Raw genomic sequence first — 21296 nt, forward strand, 5'->3', positions numbered from 1 at the left:
AAGTAGTTGTTTGTGCGGAATGCACTGAAAGCTTGGTTTAGAATGTTGAGTTCGCAATTACACGCAGATGAATAAAGATATATGATATTCAGCTCTGTGTGTGGCGTAGTCATTGGCGAGCACCCAGGCTGGGGAGGACTCTACTGTAGCCTTATTTTGTTCCCAATAAATTAGCTAAACTAATACACCTGGAATATTGTGTTGCCATCCAACATAACACAGCACTGATGCTGGAACAATTTTCAGAGTAGGGGTACGTCCATCATTGTTACATCACTAAAGTCATAGGGACTGTGAAAGGTCCAAGTGTTTCACAAAAAATAAGTACAGCCAATGAGCCATGTCCATTCAGCAGCAGAGTCGTAAAGGAGTAGTATGTGGCCAGGGGCGCATTATGGGGTACATTGTTGCAAATTTAATATTAAAATATAGTGTGGGGGGTGTCATTGAAATGGCCAAATAAACTGCACTCTAGCTGATAAAACTGTGAATAGCACACAAAAGATAATGTGCAGAAATTGGGTTTCTGCAAATATTTATCAGTTGCACATCACCAACTATGTGTCTTGATTTGTTTTGATCCTATTAAATCCTTTGTTTCCGTACTTGTGAATTTCAAAACAACTTGCTTAATTTGTGCTTTTGTGACTGCTGATATAGTTTGAAATATTTACATGTATTTAAATGTTATGTGTTAGAAAAAAATGACATTATACCCTTTCCTTTCATGCTCTCTGCAGCCAGCAAGATTGTCAGATAGCTCACTTTACAAAATTTTCTAACCTTGCAGCCAGAGAAAGAAAAATAAACACCAGTTTAAGTTAAAAGAATAAGCAGCAGTTTGTCAGAAGACAGCCTGACATGTGACCTTTGTTTTAGAACACACAGCAAATGTGACAAGATAAAAACGAAATTAAAAAGCATACTTATTATTCATTCACTTTCTGAACTTCAGTATAGTTATTTTAGGGGTGATCCAACACCCTTAACATTCCTACTTCCAGCGCCTATGTAACATGGTGGACCCCTCACATCCCTGGGGTGCCAATAATCCAGCATCTAAAATACCACGAAATAGGATGCTATCTTTTAAGAAAGGATATTATTTATCTTTCCGCGGAGAAAATACGAATCACTCATTAAATGTTTTATGCGATACAGCAAATGTAAGCGGAGACGCGTTTGAGTTAAAAGTGCTGAACAAAACCCCTAACAGGTGGCGAGCGCAGACTAGAGTCTGACAGTGCAGCAGATGAAAAGATTGTTTGCTTTTCAATTATTGTTTCTGGGATGTCTGTGTGTACAGCGGTTTGGGTGTTAGAACGGGACAGAAGGCTCCGAGCTGTGTTCAGGCATGGGTGCTGTGTCTAACTGGCATAGTGCCACCTATCGGAGAGATGCTGCAGGCGGCCTGGTGACGTCATGGAAGGTTCTGAGCTAGGGCTCTGGGGAAGAACGTGGGTCACGTGCAACACCCCCCTCCTCCTCCCCCCCCTCCCCCCTTCCCCCAATCCCCCAAGGAGCTGAGCTCAGACCGGCCGCTGCTGCAAGGACCGGACCTCAGCTGTCAGATCGGCAGTGGCGGTGCAGAAACCAGTGAGCATTAATATCCCAGGAGAGGACCGGGCCCAGGAGACGCAGGTCCCGTCCCCAGGAGAGACTGGACCCGGGCTCACCAGGGATACCTCTTCCCCCGTCACCACAGTCGGACATCCCATTGCCTTTAGTGCACCGGCGGAGGGCAGCGGGACGCGGTCATGAAGATGCACTCCCCCTGGGCTCGTTTTTACTCCAACAGCTGCTGCCTGTGCTGCCATGTCCGCACCGGCACCATCATCCTCGGAGTCTGGTACCTGGTGAGGATGGCGCAGAGCTTTTGCAGTAGTACTTCAGTACTCCGCCGCTAGCCCAGACCCCTGCCATAATGTACCTTCTATTACACCTTCCGAGTCACCTACTGCAATAACGCACCAACCTGTTTCACTGATGCCTCAACCCTCTACACTATTGCCAAGCCTTTATTGGCATTGCTTAAACCTGTTGCGTAAATACCCAGTACGGTGAACTAACGAAGCAACCTATGTAGGATTTTTGGTGGTGAAATGTGTTTTTTCCTTGCTTTGGGTTTATATCCTATCATAGATGCACATGTATTGGGGCGCTGCGTTCAGCGGTATGGTGGATGACGGGTGTGCGCGAAACTCGCGGCTTATAATTAGTAGTGTGCTGGCATCTGTGATTGACTCAGCAAGTTCCATCATAATAAGTTCTCAACCGTGTCAAATAATGGTCTGATTACAGGGGCGTGGCTTGGTCGCTAAGATGGTGGGTTGTGAGCTTCTGGTTTTACAACAGTCACGCTGGCATATAATGTTAACATACAAAATCCGACAAGCAGGGTGCATAAGAGAGGCTAAAGGGGTAGTGGAAAAGTAAAGGAATGCAGATTGGTATGGGCACTAAGTGAGACAAAACACAATATTTTGTAAAATAACCAATGATTTCAGGAATATTAAAACAGTGGAAAAGAAAGTCTGTATGCGTTTTTGTCTGTGTGTATGTAAACGTTCCTGGTGAAATCCGTCAGACATCTCGCCGTACACGACAGAAAGCACCTGTACTCAGTTATTTATCAGGAAATAGATGTATTAGGGGGTTGTAACATCCCAAAGCCACACCTGAAGCTAAGCTTCTATCTGACTATATCTAGGACGGTGTTAGGATCTCCGGGTGAAGGAGAAGCATGTTGCTGCTGGCAAACCGTCTTGCAGGGCACCACTGGTAATGATTTTCAGCATTCAAGACATTTCATTAATCTTGTATTTATGATTAAAAATGCTTATTTTATTTGTATGGAAACTACGCGTTTACATTACTATGTGTTCAAATAGTAACTCTCTCCTACTTTTAAACATCAAATTTGTGTTTTCATTTCGCTCCCTCTCGCTTCTTCCTCAGTGAACTTTTGACATGGTAAATACTTACTATACCAATACTTGTGTAAACGAGGCTTTCTTCCTCGTTATAGCGGTCTTTTGTTCTTCGGGGTGTTTTTTGAGGGATTTGCTTGAGTAGAATCCTTCGTTAGCCAGCAACAAGTAGCAGATCATGTTTTGATATTACATGACTGTCCAACTGGTATATAGTGGTGATACTGGGCTGGTTGATTACATCCCACTCATAGGAGCAATCTCATGATTGAATACTTGATAGATGCAGATTGTCCTTCCTGCAAATGTCATGTAGATATAACAATGTCCCTCTAGTCCTGGTGTGGTACTTGTTTCTGTCAATACATTGCAGCAGGTGGCCGAGGGAGATGACAGCTGTGAGCCACGCATATAAGTGGTAAGTTGTAGTTCCGGCTCTAGCTTGGACCAGTAGACCAGCATTTATTTTGGAAACAAGCTGGGTTTCGCCCGTCATCTAAATTTAATGGGGACCTGTCTACTTCGTATGTTGCTTAGTAAGATGTTCCAGCGAATTGCTTCTTGGACAGATAATGTGGCACCTCTAATGGATTTCTGTTTGCAAGGGGGTACAGTGATCCATGATGCTAATCTCTAATGTAGAGTTCCTTTGTGAATATAAACTTAACAACTGTAAACATAATGATCCTATTCCACGGGAGGATCTCTGACAATACAAAGTTCCTTTAACATTGATTAGTTAGATATAGGTAGCCAGTGAACGGCGTGTAAGACTGCTCTTATGTGTGGCTTGGGGTGTAGGTGGGGGAGACGTTTCGCTGAAGCGTTCTGGGCTTATAATTTGCATGTCAGGAAGCACAGGGCCCCTAGCTATAAGCTGCTGACATGACCTGCCTTGAAGGTCACAAAGGTGACCGTAGCTTGTAGATTTTATCGATATCCGGGGTACAGAAAGATGAATCTAAGTGTTTTCATGGTGCAGAATGCGCCGCCATTGACATTGTTGACATAGTATTAGGGCAGGTCTAAGTGCATGATTACCTTAATGTTTCTCACTGCTCTTGGTGTGGCACCCAGTTCTTTGGGTCTTAGGGACCTGATGTCAAACAATATTGAGCTGCTTGTCCCCAGAATCAAAAGTGCGAGGAGCGGAGGTCGGTCTTTTACCTATCTGGCACCCAAGCTTTGGAACACTCTGAATATAAGCCTTAGAATGGAGGGCAATCTCATGCATTTCAGAAAACCTCTTTCCTGAATCTTTCTTTTAGTGATTTTAACTCACTCACTCCAACCAGTCTGATAGCGCTGGGAAACCCGAAGCTCAGGTAGCCATGCGCTCTATAAAACTGGAGAATAGAACAGAATAGAATTTGTGCCACTGTCTGCAGGTCAAAATCTTAGTTTTGTGGTGATTATTCGTCATCCATGCATCGGTGGCACAGGGACAATCATCGGAGGCAGTCATTGTTGCAATAACTTTCAAAACTATTCCACTGATTCGCCCAATCTGAAAATCCCCAAGTAATTGGATTGAAGATCCACCATCTGTAGTAATACCTCACTTTATGCATCAGTGCCACTCTCCGCCACTAACATCCAGTATAAAGCTCAGGCTATTCCCTTCTGCATCAGTGTACCCTTCTTATGCACATATGCCCCATGTTATGCACCACGACCCCACTTTATGTACCTTTTCTCCATCTTCTGATCTAAATGCAGCCACTTCTTGCTAAACTATATCTCTTTTTGCACAAACGCCAGCCTGCATCTGCACTGCCCCATTTGCCTTTTCACTAATATCTCACCATCTGTAGTAATGCTGCCCTTCTGTGCCAGTTTGCCACCTTGGGCTGTAATGCCTCGCCACAGCACATTTGCCCCATCTTCTGCCGACTGGCTTCTGGAATTCTATCCCTGCTGTCTTACATTATGCCCAGGACTGGATTGGCCATTTATGCTATCAGGCATATCTCAGGATGACTGGCACAATTTTAGGCCCGTTTTAAGGCTGCTGCTTCTGTCACTTTCTCCAGGTACCCAGGATTTATGGCAGTAGGCATAACAGAGGCGAAAGAGAGAGGCAAACAGAAAATAAAAAAGCAGGGCTAGTTTGAACATTTTTTGCCAGGTTGCTTCTGGTTCCCAGTCCGGCCCAACCCCTACCTACTGCACTAAAGCCCCAACAGTCTACATTAATACCTATGTTGTGTATTAAATCCAATTTTGGTCTAATGACAACACGGGCACATTGAATCGATGCCATACACATAAGGCCCACTCTGAGCAGCACTCTCATGGTGGATGATGGGGTAGATCCTGTGCAAGCATGCCACATCTTGACCACTCTACCAACACTGCGTCTTGAATGGGCCTCCTGTCTACTTTCAATGATATAAGAGGCCTATTTGTATATAGATGTTTATTGCTACGCAGTCAAAGATGCTCATTTTATCGCTCTTGGACGGTTTGATGACTGTGTGGACCTTCCAGAATTCATACATCTGGGATCAAACACAGATCACCACAGTGGGAGTATTAGTCTACTGAGTCACCAGACCTGGGGGCCCGGGCCCTTGGCAAGTGGGCCATACCCCTCCACACCCTGTATAAAAATGGGTATAAGAAGTGGAACTAGAGGTGCAGTTTACATTTTGAACTTAAGAATCATTATTTTTACGTTCCCATGCTGGAAATTATTATCTCGCCAAAAGTAGTATATCTGTCACGCCCCTTTGCGATGGGATGGACTTGAGTTTAAGGTATCCATGCCCAATGGTGTTATAGCCCATGGAGGTCTTTCCATTACACTTCTGTGTAGTTTTATAGCTGGTCGCTCTTACCCAGTGCTTAATTTGTAAATAAAGAGGTGCCGGTGCTCAAAGCCCTTCTCTTAAACACTAGACTGCTGTAATTAAATCTGTCAGCACTGAATACGGAGGCAGCGTAATCCTGAAGCTATCTCGGGCCTCTTCAATCCATTCACGGCCATCCCTGCCCCTTCAGCTCATCCTGCAACTTTCTACTTTGTCCCTTTATGACGCTTTTTAGTTTTGTCTTCTTCCGTCTTTCCCATATGTGTCTTTTGCTCACAGCAAATGCTTGAGGCATAAGAATAAGTGCCGGTGCTCAGCACCGGAAACAACAAGCACAAATTAAGCACTGCTCTTACCAAGCCCTCAGTGAAAACATTATAATGGGAGCAGCCAGCTCACAGTGGAGAACCCGCCGGGTGACCCCCTTACTCCGCGTCGATATGAACACCGTCCCCAGCCCTCAACTTTTCACCTACAAATTATTTTTCAGGTGTGTGTGTGTTTAATTAGTTCAAGGGAAGCAAACCAAGACTACAACATTCAGCATGCGATAGGTTTTTACAGATATGTTCTGGACTGGCGACAGTGTCTGTAATGACCTGGGGGGTGAGTCACCCTAAAGAACAGGTGTGAGAAATAGCACCTGGACTAGAAGCACAGTGCCAGGACGGCCATCTCTGCACTGCACGCATTGCTTACCTGAACCCTGTGTCCATCAAGACCTGATGGGCCGGAGGTGACTTCATATGTATTGCTAGAACTGCCAGTGCCTATCTCAAGCTACCAATCCACGTGTCCATGTTCCGGATACGATGTTCTCCAGGGAACTCTGGAGTCCGCATTCAGCTTCCGGGTGAGCTCCCCAAGAGGCGGAGGCGCCTTGGTATGCACATGGGTTTCACTTGTTAAGAAAAGAACATGTCAACGAGGATGTGTTATGATAATAGTATTGATTAAAGCAAGAGCAAAGGAAAGTAACTGAAAATACACACAATTCGTCTATCTATGGTTGTCTTGCAGACAATATGTTTAGATCCTTCGGCTCCTGCATTTATTTTTAAATATTGCAGTCCATTTTATGTAAAAATTGGATGTGTATTGTGTGTGGATTCTCGTGCATCGGGTGCATTTAACACATTCCGAGCCATCAAATAAAAAAATAGACAAAAAATAACTCGATGCATCCGGCAGCGATAGCTACGGACACCACAGCGCTACTCACGTGGAGGCCGCGTCCTCGCTCGGATAAACGATTGTATAACCAGAAGCCTAATTCTGCGCGCTAAGCCGGTCCCAGCAGAGCTGTGGCGGATGATGTAGCGCTGCCTTTAAGCGGGTCACAGGGCCCGACGCCGGCCAAGGGCATTGCACGGTCGGATTGTAACACAATATAGGCCCGGGCACCAAACTAAACGTGGCCCCATTAGTGAATTAGATAACTAGAGCAAAGTGGTCATTTTGGCAAATTGGGGTAGTTTTGAAATTGTAAAGACCCTCTGCATACGTATTATACAAGGTATGGAAGACTGCATCGATTTGAGCTTGCTGCAAGCAATGTTTGTTTTAATGTCAGGGAAATTAACAGTGAAAGCTGGCCTGGCAGGGCGTAAAACAGGCCCACAAATAACCAAAGATAGGCTCACCCACTGGGCTGTCAGAAAAGCCCATCGGGCACTTTGTGATAGGCCTGTAGGCCAGCCTGACCCTGCGGCAATAGCGCAGCAGGTGGCTGCATGGCCAGTGGTGTAAAGCAAAATGATGGGCCTGCCTGCAGAATGTGAAGAGGTACCCGCTGGCCTCCCCTATCTCACAGGTGTTCTTTGGCCTTGGGACCCCTTGAAGGTTTGGGGGCCTCTATAGCGTTGCCCCACAACCCCCGCACGTCTGGAGCCTACATTAAACCCCTGTGCACGGTGTGGGCACAAGTAGAGGCGCCATGGAAGCAAGGCACAGCCACACCAGGCTTGAGGTGGCACAAGTGACCACTTATGGCTTCAGTGGAGCAACAGCGTTAGAGGAAAAGGTCTTGGCCTCATTCATTATGTTCACTACATCAAAGAAGCATCAGTCACGCGATGTATTTCACTCAGGGGACTAGTAATGTTCTCATTCATGCACCTCCAGGCAGAATGTAGGCTAAAGCCAGACCCTCAGTGCAGCAACAGTCTTACTTAGAAAGAGCCACCCCTGAGCAAAAGGGTTCCCATGTAAATACAGTGGCCTCCTGTGGCCGAGTATTCGCACTGCCCTATTGCTACCATTAACTAGTGGTCCTCCTGGCAGGAGGTTCCTGCAGACAAAGATCACCAGGCCCAATTAGTTTGGAGGCTACTCTGCCACTATCATGAGTGACAAGAAACTATTAACTTAAACAAGACTCGCTGCTACCCCCTCACTTAGGAAACACATAGACCGAGTGCGTCAACATCCTGTCTTTATCGTACCCACCATGGAAGCCCTCATTGGGCCCTCGTCCCCGTATTCTCGGCAGTTTCCCGGGTAGCTTGACCGGAATCGGAAGGGAGGCAAGGTTGACCTCGGTGGCGCCATCTTAGCTTGGGGCTCTGATACTCAGGCTGTTCCTTTACTAGATGAAGGGAGTTTAGGGCCAGAGAGTACACAGTCATGAAACTTACAAACGTGGAACACATTTTCGCAGGGAAAAAAATAAGACTACAGGGCGAGTTTTTAGGACTGTCAACATGGGCGTCAATTCACCAAAATGCCAGGGGTAGGGAAGTGACATCCCGCACCATTTCATCTTTATGTTCACTCACGCACAAGCTTACATAGACACATTCACTCATACACACGCTCTCTTTTACATTAGCACACTCTCGCCTGCAAGAATGCGCACAACATACATTTAAAAGTGTTTTTTACTTATCCCAGCTACCAAAGAGAGTCATATTCCAGTTAACTGTGATCTATTTTTATTACACTGATAGTGGATAATATTATTCACTATTAGTGTAATTAAAAAACTGATTGAAAACAAGGAAGTGGAGACCTAAGCAACGTCCACAAGGATGAGCTTTCCCTGTGTTCCTGGCACTTATTGCCACCTCTGAGGTCAGGGGTCGCAGAGGCAGTGCCATGGGTCGCAAGGGGTAAGCTGGGGGTCACAGCAGCAACCCCAAAATGACGTCCACGAGTGTCAATGTCGCAACTTAACTTGGATATGTGAAAGCTGAAGTTTCCCTACAGAGAGCGGCACTAGAGGTATGTGTGGGACTCTCTTATGTCACCTTCTATTTCCTCCCACAACCCCATGTCTCATGCAAACAGTGACGAAGCAAGGATGCCTGGACACCCATTGCTAACAATGAGAAGGTGCACCCTCAACCTAAATGGACCATCCTATATCCGTGGTCCCCGCTGCCACTGCACATGTTGCACAACGGACAGCTTCGCCCAGTTTGCACTCAAACTCATTTCAGCTAATGCACAGTTCGTCATAAATTCAACCCGCAATAGTCGTATTTTATGCTTCAGAAAATAACATCTCATCTCTTGAGTTATTTACTTTGTCTTAAAGTGCTCAGGCTGCCCCAATTTAGTGTAAATGAAGCATGCTTCCTATGTTTTGTAATCTATGAAGAGTGCCTTCATTTTTATAAAACGTAACCTGCCATAAATGTGGTTACTGGTTTGAGGCTTGGTCTGATCGATTATTGTGGAGTATAATAAGAAAGACGAATACCCCCTGGGCAGGCCTGCCACAATGTAATTCGTTTTAACAGCTTCTTGAAAGACACAGAAGCCTCAGAGGGATTTGTCTTGTGAGGTAAGAGGCCGCCGGTAGATTTATGTAATGGCGGCCGCTGGAAAGGTTGATACTGTTTACAAAGTGAAGTGTTTGTCACAAACCAGAAGGAAAGACGGTACTCTCCAAAGTATCTGAGGAGTCGGCGGAGCGCTGCCGTAGGCTTTTGCTTTATCTGAAACGGGTTCAATAATCCTCATTGTCAATGGAAAAAAGTTGCAGTGCGATGCAAACTCTCAAGTTCTGCTTGCATTATTACGTGTATTAAGAGTGCATTGCGAAGTAGATAATACCTGCGAATTACTATGCTGATTCTTGTCCAGTTAAACACGCTCTCTGCCAACATAAGTTCCTCTTGTGCGGGGGGAGCCATTTTGGCGCGATGCGGCTCTCAGCGTCACCAGTTTTGGAACTGAAACATAGTATCTTGCAAACTAGGGTCCCAATTCACAAAGGTAAACAGACCAGAAGTCTAAGTTTAGCCCTAAAGTCTAACTTTACTCATAGTAAGTTAGACTTTTAGTCTAAGTTTACACTTTTGGTTGAAGTTTAGACCAAAAGTGTAAACTTACCAAAAGTCTAACTTTACTTCGAGGGAGGTTAGACTTTAGGTCTAAACTTGGACTTTTGTTCTAAGTTTACCTTTGTACCTGTGCTACGCCCGACCCTCACGAAGGAAGAGACACTACAATGTAGAGGAGTTAACTCTGTGACCCTTCTTTATGCATACCAGGCATTCATGAGCGAGTCCACTTATCCAAAACTGTTAGCAGTCCTGATATTAGAATAAAACATAAACGTAAGAAAGGCAACCCCATTGGTTCATGGCAGATACAAGGAACAGAGGAGTTTGAAGAGTGCCGAAAAGGAGGCTGGGTTCACTAGAATGGTGTATGCCGGACATTTACTAGTTAAATGCTACTTCAAGCCTTATCTTGTGTTGAATTGTCTGGGTATGCATTACAATCTACACTCTTGTCCCAACTCCTGATCAGGTCTTCAGCCTCTAAATGTAAGCAACAGTCACATTCTATTCACTGCACAGTCATTGCTGCTACTGTCTGAAGACTGGTACCACTGTCTCTCTACTTAGTTATAAGCATCATTGCTACGGCTGATCCATTTTCTCTTCTAGGGGTGGGCATAATTGCTCCATTGTTCCCCCAATTCAGAAATCCAAACCTTGGGCCTGGACAAAGAGATCTGGTGTGACCCAGGCCTTTGTCTAGATAATGTTGGATCTGAATCACAGCAACAGGCACCACCAACAAGCTGTGCTATTTGGTTCCCCATGGGAAGAAAGAAGCAATAGAATGAAGTGGGATGAACACAGTTGGAACCCTGATTCATTTTTACCAGTAATTTATGAGAGTCCCGTTCTTGGCAACTAGTAGAAATATTGTAAGTTACTTAACATTTCAGAAAGAGGAGAGTGGCCCAATAGGAGGTGGAGGAGGTGCTGAGTCACTATCTTGTAATCTATTCACTGTTTAAACCCTCGCCCAAGTCTTTTCCTGTTTTTCCTTTTCAGATACATGTAACTGCCTACTTTTGACTCCTAACCTCTTTCCAGGCTTTAGGCCACAGTGTCATGCTGATCACACTACGGGCATTGGTTCTACCAGATGATGGCTAGTGTCATCACAGCCAGTATAGGATAAGAGACCTAGCCTGGCTCCTGACCTGACAGTGCCAAAACCCAAGGCCAGACTGGCCCTAATGGGCATCAGGTGTTTCCTATGGAGGCTGGAAGGGTGGGGCGCTTTTGTTACTTGGGGATTGTTTTGTAGCAGTGCAGCAGTTTTTCAAAAACACATGTTATTAGGTTTTTGTACACATGCAAGTCATGCGGAGTTCCAGAAGGACCTGACATGTGCTGAAAGCATAATATCAAGCATGTGGTAATAAAAACAAATATTAAGGTAGAACAGTAAGAAAAACAACTTGTGCAGGTCAGCCCGTCCCCTCTCCCCCCCCACTTCCCCAACCATATCTACATCGGCCTCTGTCTAGCTGTCTGTGCTCGGGCACCCGACCTCCCTGTACAGATTTTTAGAGTTGAATGTTGTTGTCAGCCCCAGAATCATGAGGGTGAATTTTCTCCAGACCAGTTCCTCTGTAATCAGCCCCTCTGCCAGATCTTATAGTATTTCTGTGGGCAGCCCCGAGATTCATATACAGCTACCTCGAGACCCATACAATGGTCCATCCCCCTTTTTTAGACTGCATGCGGATGCAGGACCTCAAGCTTTCCAATGTTTGGAAATATCATGTTTGACAAGGGTAAGGCCTAGAAATAGGAGTGTGCATTTGTACCTATTTCCCCCGAGGCCCTCTCTAATGTGGAGAAGGGACAACTTAGGATCTCGTGGTATGGTCCAGGAGAGAACCTCACTGAGTCAGGAGAGTATCCTGCGCCAAAACACATGCCAGACTGCCCCATTCCGAATGTAGGAAAGTGCCTTTGGGTTCTTCACAGCGGAGATACTAAGGTGAAGCCACCAGGCCCAAACGCCACAAGCGGTGTTGGGTATAGTAGGCCCTATGAAAATATTGAAAATATTTGAATTGGATGAGGCGGAGACGTGTCAAGACTGTGGCCTCCACGAGAGCCCCCAGAGTCTCGGTCCAATCATCACTGTCCAGAGGGTCCAAGTCATGTTCCCACGCTACCCGGAGAGTGTGTAATGTGTTACAGTGCAGCAGTTTCAAAAACACTGAGAGTTTGTACGCCCAACAGTTCTCAGGCAACAATAAAAGTGCCAAGATAACTCTGGTGACTAATGTTCCTGCTGGAGAGAGTTTGAGTTTTATCTAGTGGCAGTTTTTACTCCTCTAAAGTCGCGCAGAGGGTTAATATGCCTGCTGCAAAGAACCTGTACTATGCAGATTAAAGGATAGTATGTTATGTGTATAACTGCTCTTGCCACAGCAATACATTTGTAGTTCATAAGTCATAATGTAGCACGCTGAGTTATGAACTGTCAACAGAGAGCTGCATGAAAACTGTATGCTTCCAGTTAGAAAGTTATGTTCTTTCCCCGCTCTTTGATTATCCTAATTTTGCTAAAAATGATTGTTTGGGTAGAAATACATTCTTATTGGTAAATTCAACTCTAACCAGTGTGTAACGTTCTGAATCCCAAGTTTGTGCTTCCCCGGACCAAGCACTCTTAAAAAATGCCTACCAGTATGGATGGCATGTGAATCCTACACCTTGTAGTCCCCTTTGACCTATGTAAAATTTTCTATACACTGATATACACATGTGTGATTCATTGGATGTAAAGTGCTCCAACACCCTACACTGGAAAGAGAGGCACTATAAAACAAATGAAATACATGTAATAGAGGGCCTAAGGAGTGAAGAGAGGACTGTTAGAGGTTGATGGTGAGGCAATCATTGAAGAGCCCCAATAAAGATTGCTGTATCATGGTGCTCTGTAAGTTAATCATTTGCTATGCTTTAAAAACTAATACAATTGAATGTGTAATGAAAAGTGTGTTGTAGAATGCACTGATTTTGCCATTTTCTCCAAATTTTCTTGCGGGGGTGGGGTAACATCCCATGCTCCATTGTAGTGGTCAGGCTCGCTCGCTATGCACCCAATGGGAGCTGGTCTGACAAAATTTGCCAGGGCTGCTTTGGGTTCCAAGGCCAGCCCTCAGTGTTATCTTAACAAAGTAATGTAACTACAAATATGTCTAATGCAACTGTAGGATTACGAAATATTGTATTACCAATTAGATCAGAAACTGTTCCATTTACAAATTCTAACAAGTATATCTCCTGCTCCCCAGTACAGATCTACAAGTAGGTGAAAGATATGCCAAAGGGTGCAATGACCTGTGGAAGCTAAATTCAGCGCCACTTGAGAAAAGGGTTAAAACTAGGCACTCTGCTGAGTGCAAGAGAAGAAGAGCTAAACCCAGCAAAACTTTATCTTAGGGAGACCTCTAACAAATTATCAGTTTGATAAAGAAGGAAATCCTTCTGCACCTATAGGCAAATAAATGGTAACAAAGTTAAGCAATCCAGATTTACAAAAATGCACAGATCCCAGAAGGAGCTTAAACAAGGAGAACCTAGAAGCCAGTCATGTAGTGGCAATTATTCTGCTCATAAAGGGTTTATTGTACGCTCTCAATATGAGCCACTGTTATTCTTTAGTACCCTTAAGCGGAAGAAGCAGAAATCAAAACTTCACCCTCTAAATCGTAATAGATTGCTAGCCACCTTCCTATTGATTAAATCAATACCAAAGATTTGAAGTCAATGTTTTTTTTTATGACAAAAGGGGTTGAGAAGTAGCAAGAATTTGCTTCTATTCTAGGATGATCACCTCTGTGATTCAGTCTGCAAATGATAATCTAAAGAGATCAGGGATAGGATCATGTGCTCGTCACTTGAGACTTTTCTCGAACAAAGTAGAATATCAGCTCAAAACATTTTGTATGGTTAGTAATCACAGGGATTTGTACAATGCTGGTTACTGAACTCATTCTAAAATATAAAAAAAGGTTTCTTGAGGCATAGGTTAGAAAGGGCCAAAGAATGTGTAGTGATTATTAATGATATGTCTGAAAATGGGCAGACCCCGTTGACCCAAAATTTTCAGCCTATGCTTATTTTTCCTTGTCTTCAAGAAAACTAAGTGACTGTTTCTTGGTCTCAGGCCGCTTTGCAACTCCAGGTACTGTAACATGTAATATCCATGGATATAAAATGGATATGCAGTGATACCAAAAAGGTGCTTTGAAGATGGACAATTGAAAGAATACATCGTTCTCGTTTTTTTTCTAGAAACCTGGTTGCAGAGAGACCCAGAAGTGTCAACTTATATTGCCCAAATGTGCAATTGATGTAACATTTTGACCACAGCACATATTTGGATATTAACCTGCTGTGAAATCTAGCAAAGATACCAGTCTGTAATTGGAAGGATCATTTGTCACCCATTTTATGGATGGGTTTTATAATAGTTCCTTGCCTAGAGTCATGAATTATCCTGTTTTGGACTACTGAGTAACAAAAAGGCTAAGGGCTAAGGATTGGAGCCCGCCACCACAAGTTAACTATAGAGAGCTTGTTGTGGGTTGTCACGATCTCCAGCTTGTGATACTTTCTTGGCCTTAATTAGTTCAGCAATTATTTCAGCTTTCTGAAACATAAGTAAATCTGGGTCTGGTAAATAATGGTCAGCTGGGTTTAAGGGCACATTTTCAAACCTTTTTTGCGTAGCGATCTCAGTTGTATACGGAGAGTCCATTTATCTTTAGAAACTATGCATTCCAAGGCATTCAGATTGTTCTTATCTCCCTTATTGACTCATTGCCTGACGTGTTTAGCGTTTACATCTAGCATCTCTTTCTAACACTTCTGTTCATAGCCTTGAATTTTCCAAACTAAACAACTTTAAGAAAATTAGAAATACCTATCTATCACTATTAGAACATTTTACTAAGTTGTTGAAGGTCTTTGCCGCGCATTGAGTTCCTTTCTTAAGTTATAATATTACATTTCAGATCATCCAGAATATTGTTTATGTAGGATTTTCCTATTTGTTATGTTAGATTTTAAGCAAGGTAGTACTTTGGCTGTTTAAATGCTATACCATTTCTTATCACGATTTTGGGAAAAGGAAAACAGATCGTCATTCATTTTAATCCGAGACATCCTAGAAATTGCTTTGATGCTTTCTTCAATAATTTGGACTCTAATCCTATAAAGTTAGCTAGCATTTAATGGCAAGGCTTTGTTGTGTTAACTTGAGCACTGGCTTAGTTCTATGAGTTTAAGTTTAAGTTTAGTGCATCAGTGATTGAGTGAGAAAGTTCAGGTTATTATAGCTCCACAAAATCCCACTTGACATGCTTACCGGTGTGGTGTCCATACTTCCTGGGTTACTAACAGTCCCATAAAGGGATCAGGGATGCAGTGGTAATTCAAACCACATTTTGTTCCTTAGAATAGCACACAGAAGTACTGTACTAAAAGAATGGATTATATATGTTGAAAATTGTTTATTTTAACAGTCTCATCCTGTTGCTTAGTGCACGAGTAATAACCGCGTATAATAGAACAGCACTAATGCTAATTACTAGCAGCACGAATAATATGAACATTTCTAACATGATTGGAATGTTCCTAGCAGCCTGACATTCTAAGAAATATGTCTATGCACTACTCTATGAGAGCATGGAGTAGCTAACTTGCCTAAGTTTATTGGGACTCTATACACTGCATACCTGATTACAGCGGAGCAGCTGTGATTATCAAATTGCATCTGTGAGAGAGTGTTCAGTCGGAAGGAAAACACACATCAGCTGGGCTCAGCTCCTCTCCTTTCATCCAACATAAAATAAAAAACAAAAAATAAACATTAACATACTTTACGTCAGATTCAATCGTCGGGCCCTGAGGTCTTTCCATACTTTTATTGGAGAGTGTAAATAGTCTTTATCCACAATTGTCTTTTATTCAAAAAGTCATGTTTAAATAATCAAGAAATCACTCTTCTAGGTCTACAGCCGTTACCTGCTTAGTCAATTCAGATATCTCTTTTGTAGGGTCACCATCTAACTCAGTGTTTGATGAACGTTTTCATTATGAGTCATGTGCATATAAGTCAACCCTTTTTGGTATTGTAGGGGGTTATCTGTGTCATGTAACCACCACATATTCTACTAGGATGACGAACGTGTGTGCTCTTATTGAAGTATATCACATGATGTATTGTTAATCTTGGGGCCGGAAGATGCAATGCATTGTGCATTTTGTGAGCTGATGTTGAATTGTAAACTTCAAATTGATGTTGTTGATGTAAAGTATGTTTAAGTTTATTTATTATTTTTTATTTTATGTTGGATGCATTGTACTCCAAGATTTTTCAATCAGGATGTCTCAATTTGGATATGCTTTTTGGTCAAATAAGTTTTGTATTAATTTTTGACATTTTTAATTTATTTTATAGTAGGATTCTCTGAGTATTTTGCTTGCCCTTTAAATCAGTCCCTGTATTTCTACATTGCCCCTTTAAGATCGACTGTGACCCTTTAAATACCAGTGTTTTTTGTATGGGCGGCCTCTGACCAGTAGGCCGGCCAGTTTAAAGGAGGTCACACTCATTTAGTCATGCATGCTGACGTTATGCAGCGTTTTCAGTCTTGTTCTGTGGGATCGCTGACTTTGTTACAAGAGCGAGGAAACAGAGATACGTTGTTGCACGATCAGTAAGCAATACCTCTTGCCCGCCCGAGTCCTCCTTATGTGACCTTTCCGTTTTGTCTGTGTTATTAATATTTGCATCTTGGCAACATTTTTGACAGCTTAAACTACACAGCGTTCAATTTTTTCTCCCTTGGAATTGCTGACATTTGTTGCAAGTGAAATGGAGATACATTGTTGTATGAGCAGAAAGCAATGCGACTTGTCCGCCTGTGTCTATATTAGGTGAACTTCCCATTCAGCCCTTTTGATTAATACTCGTATTCTGGAAACATTTTTTACAGTTTTGATTCAGGGAGGGATGTTCCACTTTGGAGTACACTGATATAGACGCCCTTGTTGGTGAGTACTCTGTTGCCTGTTTTGTCTTCTTTGGCATACTGTTGTATGGGGAGCCACTAAGAATTTTCTTTTATGTAATTTTCAGCCCCGCAAACTTAGTTTGAAGCCTGATACCAGGGGATTCATTGATTTGTTCCACAGGTGAGCAAATCTTTGCTTAGCTACTCATTAGCCTGACTTACAGTCTATGCCATATTGATTGGACATATTTTGAATTTACAGAATTCAGCAAAAATACGGGGAGCCACGCTGCTTTTGTTGCCCAGAGGATAGGTTAATTTATTCCAAAGTGTAAAACGGACAGCGCACAACTCTAGGTGCGTTTGTGGGCACATAGCAGAGGATATTTCTATCACGTAGAAAACAACATGCACCACAGTTTTTCAATTTGGTTTCTTTTTCCCTTCTTCATAGGTTGCACCTTTTTATTTTCTTTATTCCGATGAAGACCTTCATGTAAGATTTTGATTTGTACATTTTGGCTGGGGTTGAAAAATCAACAACTTTTTTTACTGAGACTGTTTGTACTGGATCTAAAATCTTTAAAGGGTGAAGCAGATTGAGTCAAGCAGCCACCCCAACTTAATGGACAATATTCTGATGATTTATTGTTTGATACTGGCAGGCCATGTGGTGTTGCCTGTGAGGACTGCTACTGTTACTTTCACATGAGCACTCTTTCCACCACTTTGTTTGTGCATAATGGAGCAACCATTGTACTTGAAGTCATGTGTATATATTACTGATCTTGTATACAACTCGAAAGGTTTTGCATAAATTTGCCTCTTTTGTTGTATTTCTTTCTTTTTTCTCTCCTGTGCCCTTTGATTGTTGAATAGACTGTTGAATTCGATCATGGTATGCTAATTTAATTTGTATACTGTATGTGTTTTTGTTTTTGTTCTTGGGACCATTTGTCGTTTGTAATGCAAATGTGCCAAAGGCAGGCAGGCTAACTTTTTTCTTTCTTTTTTTTAAACTCTGTTTTATTGAGTATATAATAAACAAGTTAAAATAAAGACAAAACAAGCAGTGCTTTTTCATATGAGATATCACAATGTCCATTGTTCTCCTGTGCAGGGGACGATTATACATGTAGGCAAAAACATGGAACATATCCAATCAGGGCAGAAATAGCTACCCCCTCTCCTTTCAAGGACCTCATATGTAACCAAATCGTTCATACACCATGTTTACCATCATTACTCTACTACCACAGTTGGTTGTAACCTATATGCATAGCATAACATTCTACGGTCAAGGATCCTCATCCGTGCTCCAATGAGAGCTGGACTCCTGGACCCCAGTGAAGTGTTCTAACAGTATACTCCAGACTGTTATGTCTGTCAGCGCCCCGTCTTCCCTACGTGTCAGTCTCATGTTTTGTTCTTCAGCCGCACCCCATTCCAGAACATCACGGGACCAGTTAGAAGGGGATGGGCTTCGTGTACCTATCCAGCCCATAGCCACCCTTCGCTTAGCCAGCACCAAAGCAAGATGCGCAAATCTGGATGGGACACGCCTACCCCATGGTCTCTGTATAGAATACATCCCGGGTACATCATATTAAGTCGAGCAGGCGTGATGTACATACGATAGAAAAAATTAAAGTGCAACAACTTAAATCTGTGGTTACAAGAGACCATACGTATCAGAGACAGTGCCAAATTCCAGTCCACGTCTTCCATGGGGTTCTCTAGCTCTCAATCCCAGGCCCCTCCGTGCTGCATAATCTACCCCAACACTATCCACGTGCAGTGCTCTATAAAACAGAGTAACCAAGTGGGAATCCTCTCCCCAATTTATTAACCCATTCAACATCTTTGATGCCAAGGTGGCCACTGGGAACCCAGACTAGACCTCTCGAGCCACACTCTCAGTCTTGGCATATTGCAAGAACTGGCCAGCGTTCAATCCAAACGTATCTCACGCCTCCTGAAAGGAAATAAACTCACCATTGGGATATAAATCACCTGCCACCAAGCAGCCACCCATTCTCCAAGCCTCCATTGACATGAAATTATCCATATCCCGAAAGGGGGCCAGACTCCTGATCTTCAGTTCCCTATCAAAGGGAGCACGTTCAACCGCCTGTTCCCAGATCCCAGCTGTATTCTTGACCAGATAGGGGACAGGAGTCACCGACCTACCGCCCGACATTAATGTGTGCACCAGTGCTTCATCTCCCAACATGCCAGCGAACAGCCGATTCTCCCAATTATTCGTCTGCGTCATTCACTTGGCAGCATGTTGTAAATGAGCTGCATAATAATAGAGTCTCCATCTTCCATATCCCTTTGTAACGTGGACATCGCTACCCTGCTACGACGGCCAGCCCAAACCAAGGAAATCAACAAGCTATCCAGGTGATTAAAAAGCGGAGCAGTCAATGGAAACAAAGAATTCTGGACCAAGTAAAGACACCACAGAAAGAACACCATCTTGGCCACAGCTGCCCTTCCCATCACAGATAGAGGCAGCTTATTCCAGAACGATACAGAGCGCTCCAAACCCTTCACCACCCATTCCACATTGTGCGCCAGATATGCCATCACTGTAATTTCAATTGTTCATCGTAAAAACACCTATCTGGTATCACTATATATCCATTTTATATCCATGTATATTCCATGTTAGAATACCTGAAGTTGCGAAGCTGCATGAGACCAAAAAGTAGTCACATTGTTTTCTTGAAGACAAGGCAAAATAAGCATGGGTTGGTCTTGGATGGAAGTTTGGGGTCAATGGAGTCTGTCCATTTTCGAACATACCATTAATAATCACTACACATTCTTTGGTCCTTTCTAAGGTATACCTCAGGAAACCTTTTTTTCGTTTGAGAATGAGTTCACTAAGCAGCATTGTAATGATCCACTTGGTTACTAACCATACAAAATGTTTTTAGGAGCTGGTATTCTACTTTGTCAGTGAAAAGTCTCAAGTGATTCTCACATAATACAATCCCTGATCCCTGTATTCTAGGATGATCACCTCTGTGATTCAGGTTGCAAATGATATTCTAAGGAAGATTATCATTTGCAACCTGAATCACAGAGGTGATCATCCTAGAATACAAGCAGACTCTTGCTATTTCTCGACCTACTTTGTCACAAAAAACACATTGATTTCAAATCTTTGGTATTGATTTAATCAATTAGAAGGTGGCTAGCAATCTATTACGATTTAGGGGGTGGGGTTTTGATTTCTGCATCTCCCGTTTAAGGGTACTAAAGAATAACACTGGCTTATATTGAGAATGTACAAAAAAGCCCTTTATGGGCAGAATAATCGTTCCTACATGATTGGCTTCTAGGTTTTTCTTGTTTAAGCTCCTTCTTCTGGGTTCTGTGCATTTTTGTAAATCTGGAATGTTTATCTTTCTTACCATTTATTTGTTTGTAAGTGCAGCAAGATTGCCTTCTTTATTAAACTGATAATTTGTTAGAGGTCTCCATAAAATGCAAAGATGCAACTTTGCTAGGTTTAGCTCTTCTTCTCTTGCGCTCAGCAGAGTGCCTAATTTTAATCCTCTTATTAAGTGGCGTTGAATTTAGCTTCCGTAGTTTAAGGCACTCTTTAGCATATCTTTCACCTATTTTATAGATCTGTTTTGGGGAGTAAAAGATATACTTGCTAAAATTTGTAAATGGAACAGTTTCTGATCATCTAATTAGCAATACATTATTTGGTAATCCTACAGTTGCATTAGACATATTTGTATTTACATTACTTTTTTAAGATTATATTCAGGGCTGATCTTGGAACCCAAAGGCAACCCTGACAAATGTTGTCAGATCAGCCCCATAGGACGCATAGCGAGTGAGCATGACTACTACAGTGGGGCTTGGAAGGTTCTCAACTCTACAGAAAATTTGGATAAAAGTGGCAAAAACAATCCATTCTACAACACATTATTCATTATTATTATATATAGAGTTATGTTAGTTTTTAAAGCATAGTAAATGATGACCTTAAAGTTGCACCAGGATACAGCAATCCATATTGAGGCTCTTCAATGCTTCCCTCAACATCACTTTCGAACAGGGCCTCTCATCTCTCCATAGCCCCTCTCTAACATGTATTCTGTTTGTTTTTCAGCACCTCTCTTACCAGCGTAGAGTGTTGGAGCACTTTACATTACGTACATACATACTGAGACAATGAATCATACATGTGTAAATTAATGTATAGAACATATTATATAAGACAACGGGTAC

The 21296-nt window shown here is 42.8% G+C and overlaps 1 protein-coding gene and 1 long non-coding RNA gene across 2 annotated transcripts in view; both read left to right on the top strand.

The window, feature by feature from the left end:
- Positions 1-1438: 1438 nt before the first annotated feature.
- The window catches only part of LAPTM4B (lysosomal protein transmembrane 4 beta), a 585847-nt gene continuing 565989 nt past the window's right edge, over positions 1439-21296 (top strand). The window contains exon 1 of the mRNA XM_069220520.1: positions 1439-1856. Within this exon, the coding sequence (XP_069076621.1) occupies positions 1758-1856 (99 nt within the window). The 5' untranslated portion in view covers positions 1439-1757. The remainder of the gene's footprint in view (positions 1857-21296) is intronic.
- On the top strand, positions 17018-18063 carry LOC138282698 (uncharacterized). Its single transcript, XR_011200986.1, has 3 exons — positions 17018-17079; positions 17165-17220; positions 17494-18063. It is a non-coding gene; the product is annotated as an uncharacterized lncRNA (long non-coding RNA).

The sequence above is a fragment of the Pleurodeles waltl genome, chromosome 2_2, assembly GCF_031143425.1.
Source record: "Pleurodeles waltl isolate 20211129_DDA chromosome 2_2, aPleWal1.hap1.20221129, whole genome shotgun sequence".
In the NCBI taxonomy this organism is placed as follows: Eukaryota; Metazoa; Chordata; class Amphibia; order Caudata; family Salamandridae; genus Pleurodeles; species Pleurodeles waltl.